The sequence below is a fragment of the Elaeis guineensis genome, chromosome 4 (assembly GCF_000442705.2).
Source record: "Elaeis guineensis isolate ETL-2024a chromosome 4, EG11, whole genome shotgun sequence".
NCBI classification, from domain to species: Eukaryota; Viridiplantae; Streptophyta; class Magnoliopsida; order Arecales; family Arecaceae; genus Elaeis; species Elaeis guineensis.
This window is the reverse complement of record NC_025996.2, coordinates 136,485,488-136,501,053: the sequence shown is the minus strand read 5'-3', so window position 1 is coordinate 136,501,053 and position 15,566 is coordinate 136,485,488. Positions and strand designations below refer to the sequence as shown.

At 42.4% G+C, this 15,566-nt stretch overlaps 1 protein-coding gene across 1 annotated transcript in view; it reads left to right on the top strand.

Moving 5' to 3' along the window:
• The first annotated feature begins 7,394 nt into the window (after window positions 1–7,394).
• Window positions 7,395–15,566, top strand: part of LOC105037635 (wall-associated receptor kinase 17) — a 22,239-nt gene continuing 14,067 nt past the window's right edge. Inside the window, exons 1-3 of the mRNA XM_073256840.1 lie at window positions 7,395–7,538; window positions 10,016–10,967; window positions 11,124–11,312. Coding sequence (XP_073112941.1) covers window positions 10,097–10,967; window positions 11,124–11,312 — 1,060 coding nt within the window. The 5' untranslated portion in view covers window positions 7,395–7,538; window positions 10,016–10,096. The remainder of the gene's footprint in view (window positions 7,539–10,015; window positions 10,968–11,123; window positions 11,313–15,566) is intronic.

Genomic DNA, 15,566 nt, shown 5'->3' with positions numbered 1-15,566 from the left:
TACGGAATGATCATGCCAACGAGCTACGTTCGGTGGTTGGCTGACACTCAGCCTAACGTACATGCCCGACCAAGGTCCGAGCGGCGGACACTCGACCTACAATCGATGCGGCTCTCGACCATCGGATCCTACGCTATCTATATGACGGTCGGGATGCCAGCCTGTGATCGGGGCTTGCACTGCCTTTGGTAGGGCGCACGCTACTGACTACTTTGATCGGCTATGCTAGATCCTACCGAACGTCCTAACGAGGTGTGTCGGAGCTACGACCTATACACTCGGGGATGGCTCGACAAATCAAACACTTTGGATCACACATGAAAAAAAGTTTGAAAGGTCTTTGATTTTGTTGAGTTGAAGTGACTTACAAAATTGGGCTGAAGCCCGATTACAAAATTGGGATGAAGCCCGATTACAAATATCAAAGATAAAATAGAAATAAAAAAATATAAAGATAACAGAACAGATACTCTGACTATTCGTCGGAGTCGACTTCTTGCATCGGGGAGAGTTCGGGAGCAACCGACGTGCCCGCTCGGGTCGGGGAGGGACCGAGGGTTGGAGCTGCCTCACCTTCGGCAACTCGTCCCATCGGTGGTGGGTCGGCCTCCCCCTCTGCGGCTTGATCTTCCGACCCTGGAGGGACGACGCTGCTCAAGTCGAGCTCTGGGTGCAGACTCTGGATCGCATCTTGGGCATCCTCGTACCCCACCTGATAGGAGGCGAAGCCACTCTCGAGAAGCTCATCTCGGTACTCATCCGAGCCATGAAAGTCCTCCACCGCCCGGCTCAGCACCTCCTTGGGCGACTCCACCTCTGCCTTCGTTATGTCGGCGTCGGCTTGAGCAGAGAATAAGTTCTCCTCGACCTTAGCCAGGTTCTCTAGGCTAAACCAAAGTTGCTCAAGCTCGGCCTCGAGCTCTCTGACGCAGCCATCCCACTCACGCCGCAGTCGGTGAACGGAGCGGGTCTTGCATCGGACCTGCTCGCGAGCCGACTGAAGTTCGGCCTCCAAGGTGGCTAGGGCGTTGGTGAGTCAGGAGATCTCCTCCTCGAGCCTAGCCTCACGATCGACCGACAGCTTCAGCTGGTCGACCAACGTTGCCTTCTCAGCTTTGACGGTGTCGGCCCTATTCTTCCAGGCCGTCCGGATGTCGTCGAACCTCCGGTACCCGACCTCCAGCTCGGACATGTTGTAGATCAACTGCAAGTAGAAGGTCGATCGTCAGAAAAGTGAAATGATAAAAAAAACAATAATGAAGAAGAAAGAAGAAGAAGAGGAGCTCACCTGAATCATAGTCGGGTAAAAGAAAGAAAGCATGTCGGTCATCGGCCGACTCTTCAAGAGCTCCTGGTTGGCTGGGAGAATGGTTGCTTGGCACAACCTCCTAGCCAACTTGTGGTTGGCCAGGGCCGACGCTCCTTCAGAAATCTGAACGTCGGATGATGCGGTGCAGCCCGCCGACCTCGTGTCGTCAGTCGATGCCATCGGAGCCTTCCCTCGATCGATCGCCCAGGCTCGAAAATCAGAGAGAGATGGGAAGCTCGAACTCGACTGAGTCCCTCCCAAGGGCGCAACGGGAGCTGCCGCAAGTCGTTCGGGCTCACGTGCTTCGGCCCAGACCTCTTCCATAGTTGGGGGAGCCGACACTCCTTCGGCTACCCCCTCTACCACCCCTTCCTCGGACGGCGGCTCGAGTGGGCACCGTCGGCACTAACAGGGCGATGACCAGCTCAAAGCCCGACCCACATTCGGTGTCGGGCTGCGTTGCCACCGTCGCAATGTCGGTCGGGGACAATATCTGGGGCCTCTTGGGGGGCTGCGAAGGTCCGATCCCAGGCGCCGGTCTCTTCCTCTTCGTATGCTGTTGAATGTTGGCATCTGTCAATCTCACTCTCGGCGGCATGCCTGCAATTTCAATAAAAAGTTAGCGCAAGTCCGAAGATGGATAAAAAAGATAAAAAAAAATGACCGACAGACCGAACTGTACCTAAATGGAGAACCGAACTCAAACCAGCGTCGTACAGAGCTTGCTCGATGACGAGCTCCCTCTGCTTCGGTACCGACACATCCTTCAGTCGGTGAAAGTCCTCTCGGTCTCCAGCCTCCACCCGACTGTTTTCGTTTGGCTGAGTCCGAGGGTCACCCCAGCGGGAAGGGAACCCCCAAAGTAGCGAAGAGGAAGCAAAGAAAAATTGATTCTTCCACCCATGGATCGATGATGGAAGATCGATGATGAATGAAAGATCCTTCCGGGGATTGAAGAACCACCACCCTCGGACTTTCGGGTGGGGTCGGAGGATGAAGAATGCCCGAAAGAGAGAAATACAGAGAAAGGTCGGCAAAAGCCGATACAACAAAGCAAAACTGATTATCAATCGGACTGAGTTCGGCACCAGTTGCGTCAGGCAAAGCCCGTAATAATCCAAGACATTCCGGACGAACTCCAGAATCGAAAAGCGAAGACCTGTCTGAAGATCCTTGACATAAAAGGCCACCTAGCCCGGAGGTGGGTTGTTAACCCGACCCTCAGCCCCAGGGGCGAAGAGTTCGAACTGTTCTGGGATACTGTGCTGCTCCCTGAGCCGTTCGATGTTTGCCCCCGAAAGTGAAGAAACATCCACCTCTGGGGTCGATCGAAAATCATCGATCAAATTCTCTGACTGACTTCCTCGAGGAGAGGTTCTAGCCATAACGCTAGCCCCAGAAAGGAGAATAAAAAGGAAATGGCAAAGGAAAAAGGATGCAAGGAGACAAGAACGGGCAAAACTTCGAGAAGAGCTTTCAAAAAGAGAGCATGGAAACAACTACCTGGAACTGGGGGATAACTCGACAGGGCCTCAGTGCCAGGAACGGATTTGCAGCAAAAAGTGAAGTTTTGGATGTAAGTGGCCGCATATATATAAGGCCCTTCGACGGTTGAGATGAAAGCACACCGAATGAAGGTTTCTCGGATGCCGACACGTGGCAGTGCCTGGGCCCTTCCTCGGTCCGATGGTTCGACGCACCTGCCCTCAGATCGAGCCACATCGCCTCCATCCGCATGAATGGTTCTAGCCCAATAGCCCCCTGACATGTGGCGAAAAAACCACGTCTCGGGATTCATTAACCGACGGTGGTTCGCATTCCCAAGGAGACGGCAGTTCGTGTTCCCAAGGAGACGGCAGTTCGTGTTTCCAAGAAAATGGTGGTTCGCATTCCCCAATGAGACGTCTGACACCAGATTGTTCGTTGGTACGGTCGTCAGAGTCGGAGCATGACGTGATGAAAAACCACTCCTTTCGCCCGAAGCCGTTGCCCATGTGGAAATGCTGGCCAACACGACATCCGACTCAGGAGTGGGGGGGCTGTGTTGTGGGTCGGGCATCGGGAGGCTGAGCCTCGAAAGTTCCATATCGACCACAGTCGAGAGTGTCTACTGCTTAAGAGTGCGGCTCCCCCTTGCCTACGTGAGGCACCTTTTGTGGGGCAAAATCGTGAGGGGCGGCGTTCTTAGTGACCCCTTGGGGCACACGTCATCCCGGAGCGGACAATATCTCACGTGTTTGGTGGAGGGGGGAAGGCTCATACTCTGAGCATGTAGCCTCAACATTGGCGCGCCAGGTAGGGGAACCCGTCCCTGCACCCACGCGCAGACCCTCTCGACTAGGGGGGCTGTGTTGTGGGTCGGGTATTGGGAGGCTGAGCCTCGAAAGTCTCATATCGACCACAGTCGAGAGTGTCTACTGCTTAAGAGTACAGCTCTCCCTTGCCCACGTGAGGCACCTTTTGCGGGGCAAAACCATGAGGGGCGGCATTCTTAGTGACCCCTCGGGGCATGAGCCATCCTGGAGCGGACAATACCTCACGTGTTTAGTGGAGGGGGAAGGGTCATACTCTGGGCACGTAGCCTCAACATTTTGTGTTGTGGGTCGGGCATCGGGAGGCTGAGCCTCGAAAGTCCTATATCGACCACAGTCTAAAGTGTCTACTGCTTAAGAGTGCAGCTCTCCCTTGCCACGTGAGGTGCCTTTTGCCGGGCAAAACCGTGAGGGGCGGTGTTCTTAGTGACCCCTCGGGGCACGCGCCGTCCCGAAGCGAACAATACCTCACATGTTTGGTGGAGAGAGGAAGGCTCATACTCTGGGCACGTAGCCTCAACATTGGCGCGTCAAGTAGGGAAACCCGTCCCTGCACCCACGCGCAGACCCTCTCGACTAGGGGGCTGTGTTGTGGGTCGGGCATCGGGAGGCTGAGCCTCGAAAGTCCTATATCGACCACAGTCGAGAGTGTTTACTACTTAAGAGTGCGGCTCCCCCTTGCCCATGTGAGGCGCCTTTTGCGGGGCAAAATCGTGAGGGGCAGCGTTCTTAGTGACCCTTCGGGGCATGCGCCGTCCCGGAGCGGACAATACCTCACGTGTTTGGTGGAGGGGAGAAGGCTCGTACTCTGAGCACGTAGCCTCAACATTCTCCTCGGGGCACGCACCATCCTGGAGTGGACAATACCTCACGTGTTTGGTGGAGGGGGGAAGGCTCGTACTCTGGGCACGTAGCCTCAACATTGGTGCGTCAGGTAGGGAAATCCGTCCCCGCACCCACGCGCAGACCCTCTCGACTGGGGGGGTTGTGTTGTGGGTCAGGCATCGGGAGGCTGAGCCTCGAAAGTCCCATATCGACTACAGTCGAGAGTGTCTACTGCTTAAGAGTGCGGCTCCCCTTACCCACGTGAGGTGCCTTTTGGGAGCAAAATCGTGAGAGGCGACGTTCTTAGTGACCCCTCGGGGCACGCACCGTCCCGAAGCAGACAATACTTCACGTATTTGATAGAGGGGGGAAGGCTCGTACTTTGGGCACGTAGCCTCAACAAATTGCATATTATGTAGTATGATTGCCAAATAGCTCATGCATGTATGCCAGTTGTCAAGTTCTTCAAATACCTTGATTCAATTATAGAATAGAATGTAGAACATGTTAACTTTTTGGATCATAGTGGCCACCATGGGAAACATGTTACGAAATAATATGTTGATGTTACTTGAAAAATCAGTGGTAACAAATACATCCAAAAACGTGAGGTAGATGTAAAGAGAACATGCTAGAGATTACAAGGTAACCACTAAGGAAGTGACTTAGGGTAATTTTTTTCTATTTTCTAATCATTGTCACATTTTTGCTAGAATTCTCCTACTTTCTAGAGAGCATGCCTTTTGTTTTCTTAGCTCAAGCAATTTTCCTGATCATTTTCTTATCCAAAAATATCATGTTGCGTATGATATAGATCCCTTAGCAATTACAACTTATAATAAAGTAGCAATAATAACTAAGAAATAAAATATTTGCAACATCTTCTTATTCCTTAATCTTCGAAACTACTTCAAATTTAGCCAATTCTTTATCTTCATGACTAACTAAATTTCTACAAAAAATATCCAAATTTTGGATAGGTTCAATATAAGACTATTCTGTATGATTTGATTCTTCATTAGGGATCTCCATAACTGGCTCAACTTTATAGCATCATCTGACTCATACAAAGCAATTTCAGAATCAATAGATTCTTCAATCATGATCTTTTCTGAACTTCATATGGTAGACAATTGATCAAACTTTTCTTGCTTAAGATTTTCTTTCGGACTTGATTGATCCTTAAGCTGATCAATCTTGTCATGCTTTGAATATCCAGAAGTCACTCCAATGTCTAACTGATCAAGTTCTCTCTATTTCAATCTTTATCTTTAAACCAATTTTGTTCTTTTTTAAAATTTTTAGAAAAGCCTGGAACCAAATCGACTCGTTAGATAATTTTTGTTTATAATTTTTGACATTGCTAGAATTTAAGTAGATAGCTGCAAGAATATTTCATGCTTCCTTTGGCTTCTTTGTATTTTGAATATAGAAATAATTTTTTATCAACTAAAATCTGAAGAATCTATATTACCTTCCGAGATTTTAAGTTTCACTTTCTTCTCACAATCTCATCTGTTGGCATTGTCTCTGATCATCCAAAATATCTCATAAATTTTGTCCCGTCCAATAAGATTTGACAAGAGTATTCCAATAAGCATAATAGGTATTATTCAACTAACCAAGATCAATGGTAGTAATAAAAGTAGTCTTATTGATATTGGTAAGATCAAGCATCTCATATTCAAACTCATTAATAGAGATAATAATAGCATCGATCATGATAATTTACCTCTTGAATCATCAAACAAGAGTCTATATACTTGCACTGCTGCAAAATAAATTACTGAAAGCTCTTCAATCATGCCGAGCTATGATACAGGATCACCAACAATCAAATTACTGCTCCAAAAAAATCTATGCTATAAATACATCTAATCGAAGCATAAACTGCTTAACCATTCTCTGAGCCTATGGCTCTGCTATCATGTAGAATCACAAATACATGAACCACCAATCTCAAAATCTGACTCTGATACTATGTAAAATGACATGCAACATCGAGTAAATCAATTATATCGGCCCAAGATTCAAAATAAATATTTTAAATAAAAAATATTTGCAGAGAATTGCAAGAAAAAATTATGAAAAAATAAAAATTAGGAGAGAAAAATAAATTTATTCAAAGAAGAATAAAAATCAAAATCTCATAAAAGTACCTCATAAAAGATTCTTTGCATAAATAATCTTTTCTCTCTCTTTCTTTCTATATTATTCTCTACATATTCCATTACTAAGGAGACACCAAAGGTTTCTTCAAATAGACTACCATGTGGATGAGAATTTGATTCCTATCTTGACTCACAAAATAAAATTATTATAATATAAATTTTTAATTAAATAAAATAATAATAAAAATAAAATTTTATTTCAAATAAATATATAAAAAAATAGATAAATAAAAAAAATAAAATCTTAATTAGATATATAATAATTTTCAACAAAATCAAGCCCTCGCTGTCCTTCGTGGACTCCCTGACCCTTAGATGGGGATGGACGCCAGAACCCAAGCCACTACTTTTCCTCACTAGCCTCTCTCACTCATCACGAGATTGTTCAGCAATTTCCATCAACGTCTAGTTACATCATTTACCATTTGGTTTGCCCATCAATGACTTGATGTTTAGACCGCACATGGCCCTTCTTATCTACAATTTTTCTGCACTGTTCGCCCGTTGATTTGCCCATTGACTTCAATGAATTTATATTTGGAAACACTTGCCTCCTTTTCCACAATGTTTCTGCATCGTTTGCCCCGACTTCAACAAGTTCATGTTTGGACCAGACATGTCCCTCTCATCCATAATTTTTCTGGATCGTTTGTCCGTTGATTTGCCCGTCCACTTCAAAGACTTCATGTTTGGGCCAGGTGCCCGTTGATTTGCCCATTGACTGCAAAGCCCTAATGTTGGGACCACACGGGGCCTTCTTATGCACAATATTGCTAGCTGTTGCTCCTAAACCCTGTTTCCACAAGAAATTTGCTGAAAACTGAAGTGATCCGCTGGAACGAGGGTTGCTATTGCCAAGCCGAGCCTAATGACGATTTGCTGAATTTTCTTTGCAATTAGACAGCACTGCTGTTGGCACTTGTAAGTAGTTCTTCTTCCCTTTAATAATTTCAGGTGGCACTTCTGCCTCCTTTGCATTCAAAAATGATGGACCAAGTAGGGTGATGGGAGTCTATTTCCACTCCCACCACCACCACCACCATCTTTTTGGAACTCACTATTGTGTGACTATAATATTCTCATGAATAACCCCATCGAACTTTCCTCAAAAAAAAAAAAAAAAAAAAGACAGTATCTTCACCAAAAGTGGGACCCATGGCAGGACCCGCGCCACACAGGCAAGGAGCAAGCGCCTCCACCCACTATTTTACACCACCGGGAAGCTTTTTAGCAAAAACAATTGGCTTTTGACGCTCCATTGTGCTCCTAATTAAGATTAGGTTTTTAATGATGCCAGACCACTCCAAAACCGTGTTTCTATAGATTCTCTAGCTTCCACTGTTAGTACACAAGAAGAGGTCATGCCTTCAAACTTTCTATTGTATCAATTGCATGTCATGTAGTATGATTGCCACATGGGTCATGCATGTATGCCCATTGCCGAGTTCTTCTAATATGTTGATTCAATTATAGAATAGAAGGTAGAACTGTTTAACATTTTGGATCATGGTTGCCACCATAGGAAGCAGGTTAGGACATAATATGTTGATGTTAATTTAAAAATCAGTGGTAACAAATACTTCCACAAATGTGAGGTAGATGTAAAGAGAACATGCAAGAGATTATAAGGTGAGCAGTAAGAAATTGGCTTATCACATTTCTGCTCGACTTCTACTTTCTGGAGCATGTCTTTTGTTTTCTCATTTTGGAGAAGTTAGGTCAAGTCATTTTTCTGATCATTTTCTCATCCAAAAGTATCATGTTGTATACGATATAGATTCCTTAGCAATTGAAACTTATAATAAACTAACAATAATATCTAAAAATAAAATATATGCACTTATCATATTTTTTAGTTTTGCGTCTATTGCATGAGTCTAGAAAAATTTGCAGTTCCTTATAGCTTATAGAATCAAAATGTGTATACCCCACCGGACACCATGGATGCACCAAGATTAACTTTCTCGCTTTCCCTGAATTCCCTCCAATCAAAGTATCTAGAAAGCCTAAAGCCACTTGTCGTTCCTTTGTGCTTTGCTTTTGTTGTAGTGATTCTATAAAGGCACCTCCGATTCTTAACTCTATCAAGCTATGCTCGAATCTCCTCCCATGTGAGCATGACCACATGTAACTCCTAACGATACCACCATAAATTCAGTAGGTCTATTGTATCCTTAGCAAGAGTAAGTGATACCATCGATTCAATGGGTCCGTCATATCCTTTGCAAGAACATTCATATGAATTGCAAGTGATTTGATTCATTGATCCAATGACCTCATCATCTACTTTTGGTTGCTTCTAGAGTTCTTAGGACTCATTTGATTTGTAGGAAGAAGAGGGGGAAGTGTGGTTAAAGTGAAAATGAAAAAACCTCTTTTATTTAATTAGACTTTTTAAAAGAAAGAGATTGGAAAGTGTCATTATTATGGGAATAAAATTTTCATATTTCATGAAAAAAAAAAATCTATGTAGGACATGAATTTTTAATTTTTCCACAAGATGAAAAATAGGATTTTTTTTCAGGACTACCCTAAACTTATGAATTGAATGGGATAAGTCTTTTTTTTTTATTAAGGACATAATAGGTATTTTATATAATTTTTCTAGAAAGATAGATATTCAACTAAACATAAATTTCTCGAGAATATATCACTTTTATATGATGAGTGAACATGCCAAAATTATTTTCTCAAATATTATATTTTATGGAATCAATTTTTCGAAAAAAATATTTCAGTGAGAAAAAGGCTCTTTCCACGAACCAAAGGAGTCCTTGGTGTCATATCCCTCCTCCTACTTTGCGCTGCTATCATATGGACATTGACTTTGACGCAAGAAAATAGGAGGAGAAATTATACTGTATGAATAGTAGTCTCTACTTCTAAATTGCCTTAATTTCTTTGTTTTTCTTCCATTCATTTGCTATTTTCTCCAACACTCGATTGGTTTAAAGAATCCAATCGCATAAATTAACTGCGACGGCTAGACGTTTCCTTAACACCAATTGAACGTAACCGGCACGTTTTTTCGGTCGGAGCAGTTGTCAATTTTTTTCTTTTTTGGACATGGTAGGAATAGAAGAAGCTGACCGGTCATCGTCAAGTTTTATTTTATCACCACATTGCACCCTATTTTCTTCATTTTGTTGCTTGTTGGTTTGCCCGTTGACTTCAATGACTTCTTTGCTCCATTTTTTTGCTTGTTGGTTTGGAGAAACTTCCTTCTTTGTTTTTTGAAGATATTGATTCGAGAAGTTTCTGCGGAACTTTTCTACATTTGCTTCCTGTTTATTTGGTCTGACAAGTTCTGCACTAATTTTGGCCAAGCTCAATGAGTTCGCTCTCCCATGTTTAGACTCGATCCGCTTTTTGATTTTGTCTCTGCCTTCTAACAAAAGGAGCTTTGTTGCCATCGAGTGGGGATCCACAAAAATTAATCTTGCTGGGGAGGGGAGCAGCTAGAGAGGTCGATCGGACTCATGATTTCCAGGTTGTTGCTGATTCTTGAGCTGCTGCTGTTATGCTTGGCAGCACCATTCGGTGCATACATGTCGGAGGCGAAGAACTCATCATTTCCACTGACCTGTACAAATGTTCCCTACCCCTTCGGCGTCCCCGGTATAGCTATGAAAGGCTTTGAAATAAGCTGCAATGGCACTTCTCCAATTTTAAAGCTGGGCAATAATTCTTACGAGATTGAAGACATCTCGCTGCTGCAAGGCAATCTGAGCATCTATGCTGGTACCATTTTTCATCGCTGCAATCAGGATTTCACAGTAGCACCTGGCAATATCGACTTGGAGGGAACCCCCTACACGATAGCCAACACAGAGAGCTCGAATAACATGCTGACAATAGTCGGCTGTAACCATGTGGTGACTGTCCAAGGGCATCCTAGTAGTTACTCAACAAGCGCTTGTGTATCCTTTTGCGACTCTGTTGACGATGTTATCGATGGATCTTGCTCTGGTTTGGGCTGTTGTCAATTCTCCATACCTAAAGGTCTCAAGAGCTTCATAATGTGGTTCCAATTTCTCAACCTCACAAACCGAGTCTCCAATGCGACCGAAATTCCTCGGTGCATCCAGGCCTTCTTTGTTCAGCAAAACAACTTCACATTCTCGAGTGAGATGCTAGAGAATGTTGTAAAGGACAATCAAGTTTCTCAAGATCGTTACCTAATGACGTTGGATTGGGCTATTGGGAATACAAATTGTACACAAGCGAAAAAGTACGTGAAAAGCTATGCTTGCAAGGAGAATAGCCACTGCTACAATTCAAATGATGGAGTCGGATATCGCTGCAATTGCAGCCAAGGATACCATGGAAATCCTTACATTGAATGCCAAGGTATGCAGCAGTTTACACTTCTATGAACATTTTATAAACATATATATATATAACTAACATATGTGTATATACTTAATATAGTAGCTTGTCTTATTACTCCCAACACTGTTACTCAACGATGGCAACCCCAAATTTCCTTGCTTTTACTCTTGCAAGATATTAACGAATGCGAGGATCCAGAGCTCAATCCTTGTGTTGGAAAATGCACCAACAAGCCAGGAAGTGTTTCTTGCACTTGTCCCCCGGGCCAACAGGGTGACGGTAGAAAGCAAGGAAGTGGCTGCACGAATAAGGCGCCAACGGTTTCATCAAAAGAAAAGGAGGTGCCGTTGGAGCCTGCTTTGGGTAACATGTTCAAATTTGCTTATTAGTAAATGGAAAACCACTCCCTGAGGCTAGACTTATGGTTTTTATTTATAATTTATTTGTTCTAATGTTAACTGCTAGAAATTCTCCACATTTTGCCATGATCCACTCCCCCATGTGGGATCTGTGTGGCAACCATGTCACAAACTCATTGACTTGTGCATCTATCAAGTTGGGTCGGATTCAGCCTAGTGCGGGCCTAATTAATCTGATTTGATCCTTCAAGTAATCAAATTAAGCATTTATTTTCTTTCTTTTGGTCTCATATATATATGTGGTGGTGTGGTGTGTACGCATGTACGTATGTAATTTGTTACATACATGTTTTTGAAAAATATTATTTACATATGTATATCCCTAATATTATACTATTTGTATAACAATACCCATGTGTTAGATTTTAAACTATCATTTATAGAAAAGTTGGGTGGGTGGGTGGGTGCGGTGGGAGATAGAGAGGAAAAAGTAGAGCAGAGTCAAAGGGCCAAGGGGAAGTTGAACTCAAAGGATAGTTTTGAGACATTTCACTGTACTATTATGGCCTACTGGGGGTTGGCATTTCACTATTCTATTATGATGAGGCCAACCTCAAGCTTTGAGACCGGTTGTATAAAATTGACACCAAAATCTTTTCCATTGTATATCATTAATAAATAGACTAATTTTAGCATGCATAATACATATGCCTTTTCATAAAAATAGAGAGAAAGAGAAGAGAGAGATAGGAAAAAAAAAGGGAGAAAGGACTCCTAAATATTTGTGGAGGAATAATACTCCAATATTCTAGAGGTTAAGGACTCTAGCTGTACTATTCATCTAAATATTTGATCTTAACAATATTCTTTCAAATATTTATAAAAAGTTGACATACAAAAACATGCCAGGCGTTCAGCCCAAAGAGATACTTGAGCAGAACAATCTATTTAAAGGGAGAAAATACCCGTGCCTTGAAAAAATTATGGTAGCCTTTGTAGAGAAGCAACCAATACTATTCCACCTCCATAAGACCCTATCTTCTTAATTACTCAGATGATCAAGACTTGAATATGTCATTGCCTCCTACTCCTCTTCACTGAGCAAATATTTAAATCTTGCCCTGTCTCATAGTTCTAGCATCCCTAGAAGCATGATACTGCTTCATGTTGTTTCTATTTAAGCCAATTGGCAGAACCAAGGAAACATGACAGTTGATGATCCCCAACCATCTTTTGGCAAGTCTTCCTTCCACTTCCCACCTTATCTTGGTTGATTGTGAAGTGCATAGAACCTGCCTTCCAACAATAAAGGGAGAGAAAAACCTAATCAACAAGGCCATAATTGACAAACAGATTATCTTTGTAAAAAATATCAATTTTTTGTCAAAAAGAAAATGATCTATCAAGGTAATTTTACTATCATATCCTTATACACAATGTGGTGTTATCATCTAAAGTTGCTCACATGGCATGCCTCATCTCTATGATTATGGTTTTCTCAAACATTCTTGTTGGTACATCAAATCGACTTCAAGCCATGTGGCATTATCTGTGCGATCACCAAAATATTTATCTCAAAGCACAAGATTGCAGTGAATTGGTGATCGACTGAGATCGATTTTTTACCTATCTAAATGAGTACACATCAGCAATTCTGATATTAAAATATCGGGAGCTTCAGGTAAGCTATTAACCGATCTACACTGAAGCACATCGGTCAATAGCCGATGTCAACTACTATATTATCTACAACACTTATTCTGTGGAGTTTATCTACAATCTCTACAACTAAGCTATAGTTGGCCACAATCTCTTATACAGCTGACTACGATATCATACACACTATTGAATACAGCTAAATATAAGCTGTCAAATATAGCTAAGTATGATCTTATTTTCAGCTAATACGTATAGCTATACTCTGCTCACTTATAGCTAGCTATAATTACCTAACAAACTTCTCTAACGGTTTAACAGACTCTGTAACGGCCTCTCATCAACCCCTCTATAAATGGAGGGCTAGGGATCCTCCAATGGTAAGTTCTAATTCTCAAAAACTAAAGTGAGACTATGTCGGTAGGAATTTTATCAGTTCTTGAATAAGGACTCTAATTCCTATCTAATCTAATTTCTCTAATCCCACATAAACCTTTTCTTGCTCTACTACTCTTTTTCACCTAGTATTCTCGGGCTCAAAGCTAACTTAAGCATCGGAGAGTTAAGAATCAGAGAATCTCTATCCATTTTTGACTTGTTTTGCAGGTTTTCTCGAAGACACTTCAGATCGGATTGCTACCGATCTCCAGCTTGATTTCTTCCGATCTACTTCAGTCTCGATTTTGAGTGATGCAGCAATTGATTGGCACTAGAAGGAGGGCCTTCTTAATTTTTTTTGTGAAAAAGATGATCAAAGTACAGATATAGCAACCCTCTCCATCCTCTCCAAAAGGGATGTCGGAGGCACCACAACAACAATCGGTTACTATTGATCTCCAACAGCTCAACCTCCTTGTTCAGCAAATTCAAATCTTGATAGCAGCTATTCAATAATTTCAAAAGAAAGAGAATAACAGCAAAAAGAAGCTCGTCCTCTAAAGATTATATCCTAACACAGCCATCAACCAGCCCGTCAAGATGAACATCATATTGATGATGAGGCTGACGATGAATATGTTCCCATCAATATAAAAACTCAAAATTGAGACAATCTAAAGTACAAGATCCAGAATCTTGAAAGCACCTGATGGAGATCCAGGTAGGAGATCGATCTCAAATTAGAGATAGCTTTAGCTTTCGATCTCCTTTCTCTCAAGAAATCATGAATGAACCAGTTTCGTATCGATTCAAGATGCCTACAATTGAGCCCTATGATGGCTCCACTAATCCATTGGATCATACTGAGGGCTACAGAGCTCTCATGACTTTATAGGAGGCTTTTGATGTCCTACTGTGCATTGCTTTTTCTGCTACCCTTAAGAAAGTAGCAAGGGTTTGATTTTTTGGACTCTCCCAGGGGTCCGTCTCTTCTTTTAAGCAGTCGGGAGGTTGTTTGTTATTTATTTTGACATTAACCGACCTCACTTAAGGCATACAGACAGTCTCTTTTTCATGAAGAAACAAGAGGGAGATGACCTCCAAAAATATGTGGCTCACTTCAATGCAACCACTCTGGAAGTAAAAAATTTCAATGAGGAAGTCACCATATCTGCCTTGAAAAAGGAACTCCAAAGTAATCACCTGATCTTCTCTTTAAACAAGAACTTTTCAAATACCTATGATGAGATGCTCGACCAAGTAAAGAAGTATGCTCACGTCGAGGAAGAAGAGGCCATCATCAGGCAAGCAAGTAAAAATAATAATAATAATGGAAAGAAGCAACTGAGGAAGATGAAGCTCGATCGAATAAAAATGACTCCAATCGACTTATAAAAAATCCGAGGTCAAGAAGCTCATCTCAGCATTTTGACTCCTACACCCCTTTGGCTACCCCTTGAGCACAAATTTTGATCAAAATTGAGGGAGAAGGCTATCTTCGAAAGCCAGAACCAATGAAGGGTCTCCAAAAAAAACAAAGAGAAGTATTACCGCTTCCATAGAGACCACGGTCATGACACCGAAGAGTGTAGGTAACTTTGGGATGAGTAGAGGCATTGGTGCTCCAAGGTTACCTCGATAAATATGTTGGCCGACCAAAGAATTGAGTATCGACCTCGAACTGAAGAGAATCCTGAATATCATAATTAACCTACTACTGGGGTCATCAATATGATATCTAACGTATTGCAAAAAGCTAGTGATCCATCTCCTAAAAGGTAGAAGGTTGAAGATGTCATTTTTTTTTTAAAAATGATGTAAAGAGGATTCAAATCCCTAATAGTGATACTATCGTCGTCTCTATGATGATAGCAAAATATGATGTAAAAAAAATTTGATTGATAATGAAGCTTTGTCGATGTATTGTTCTATGATGTATTTTTAAAAATAAATATGATAGGTCAGCTAAAGTATGTCAGCACTCTGCCAATCAGATTCTCAAGAGATTCAATGGCTATTAAGGAAGAAATCACTCTACCAGTTATAGTAGGATAGGAACCAAAGCAGTCAACAATGCAGCTTACCTTTCTGATGGTAAAAATTTCATCTGTTTACAATGCTATTCTCAGCCAACTTGGTCTTAATTCTTTTGAAGCTATTGTCTCCACGTATTACTTGTTGGTGTGATTTTGACTAAGGAAGGAATTGGAGAAATGTGTGGAGA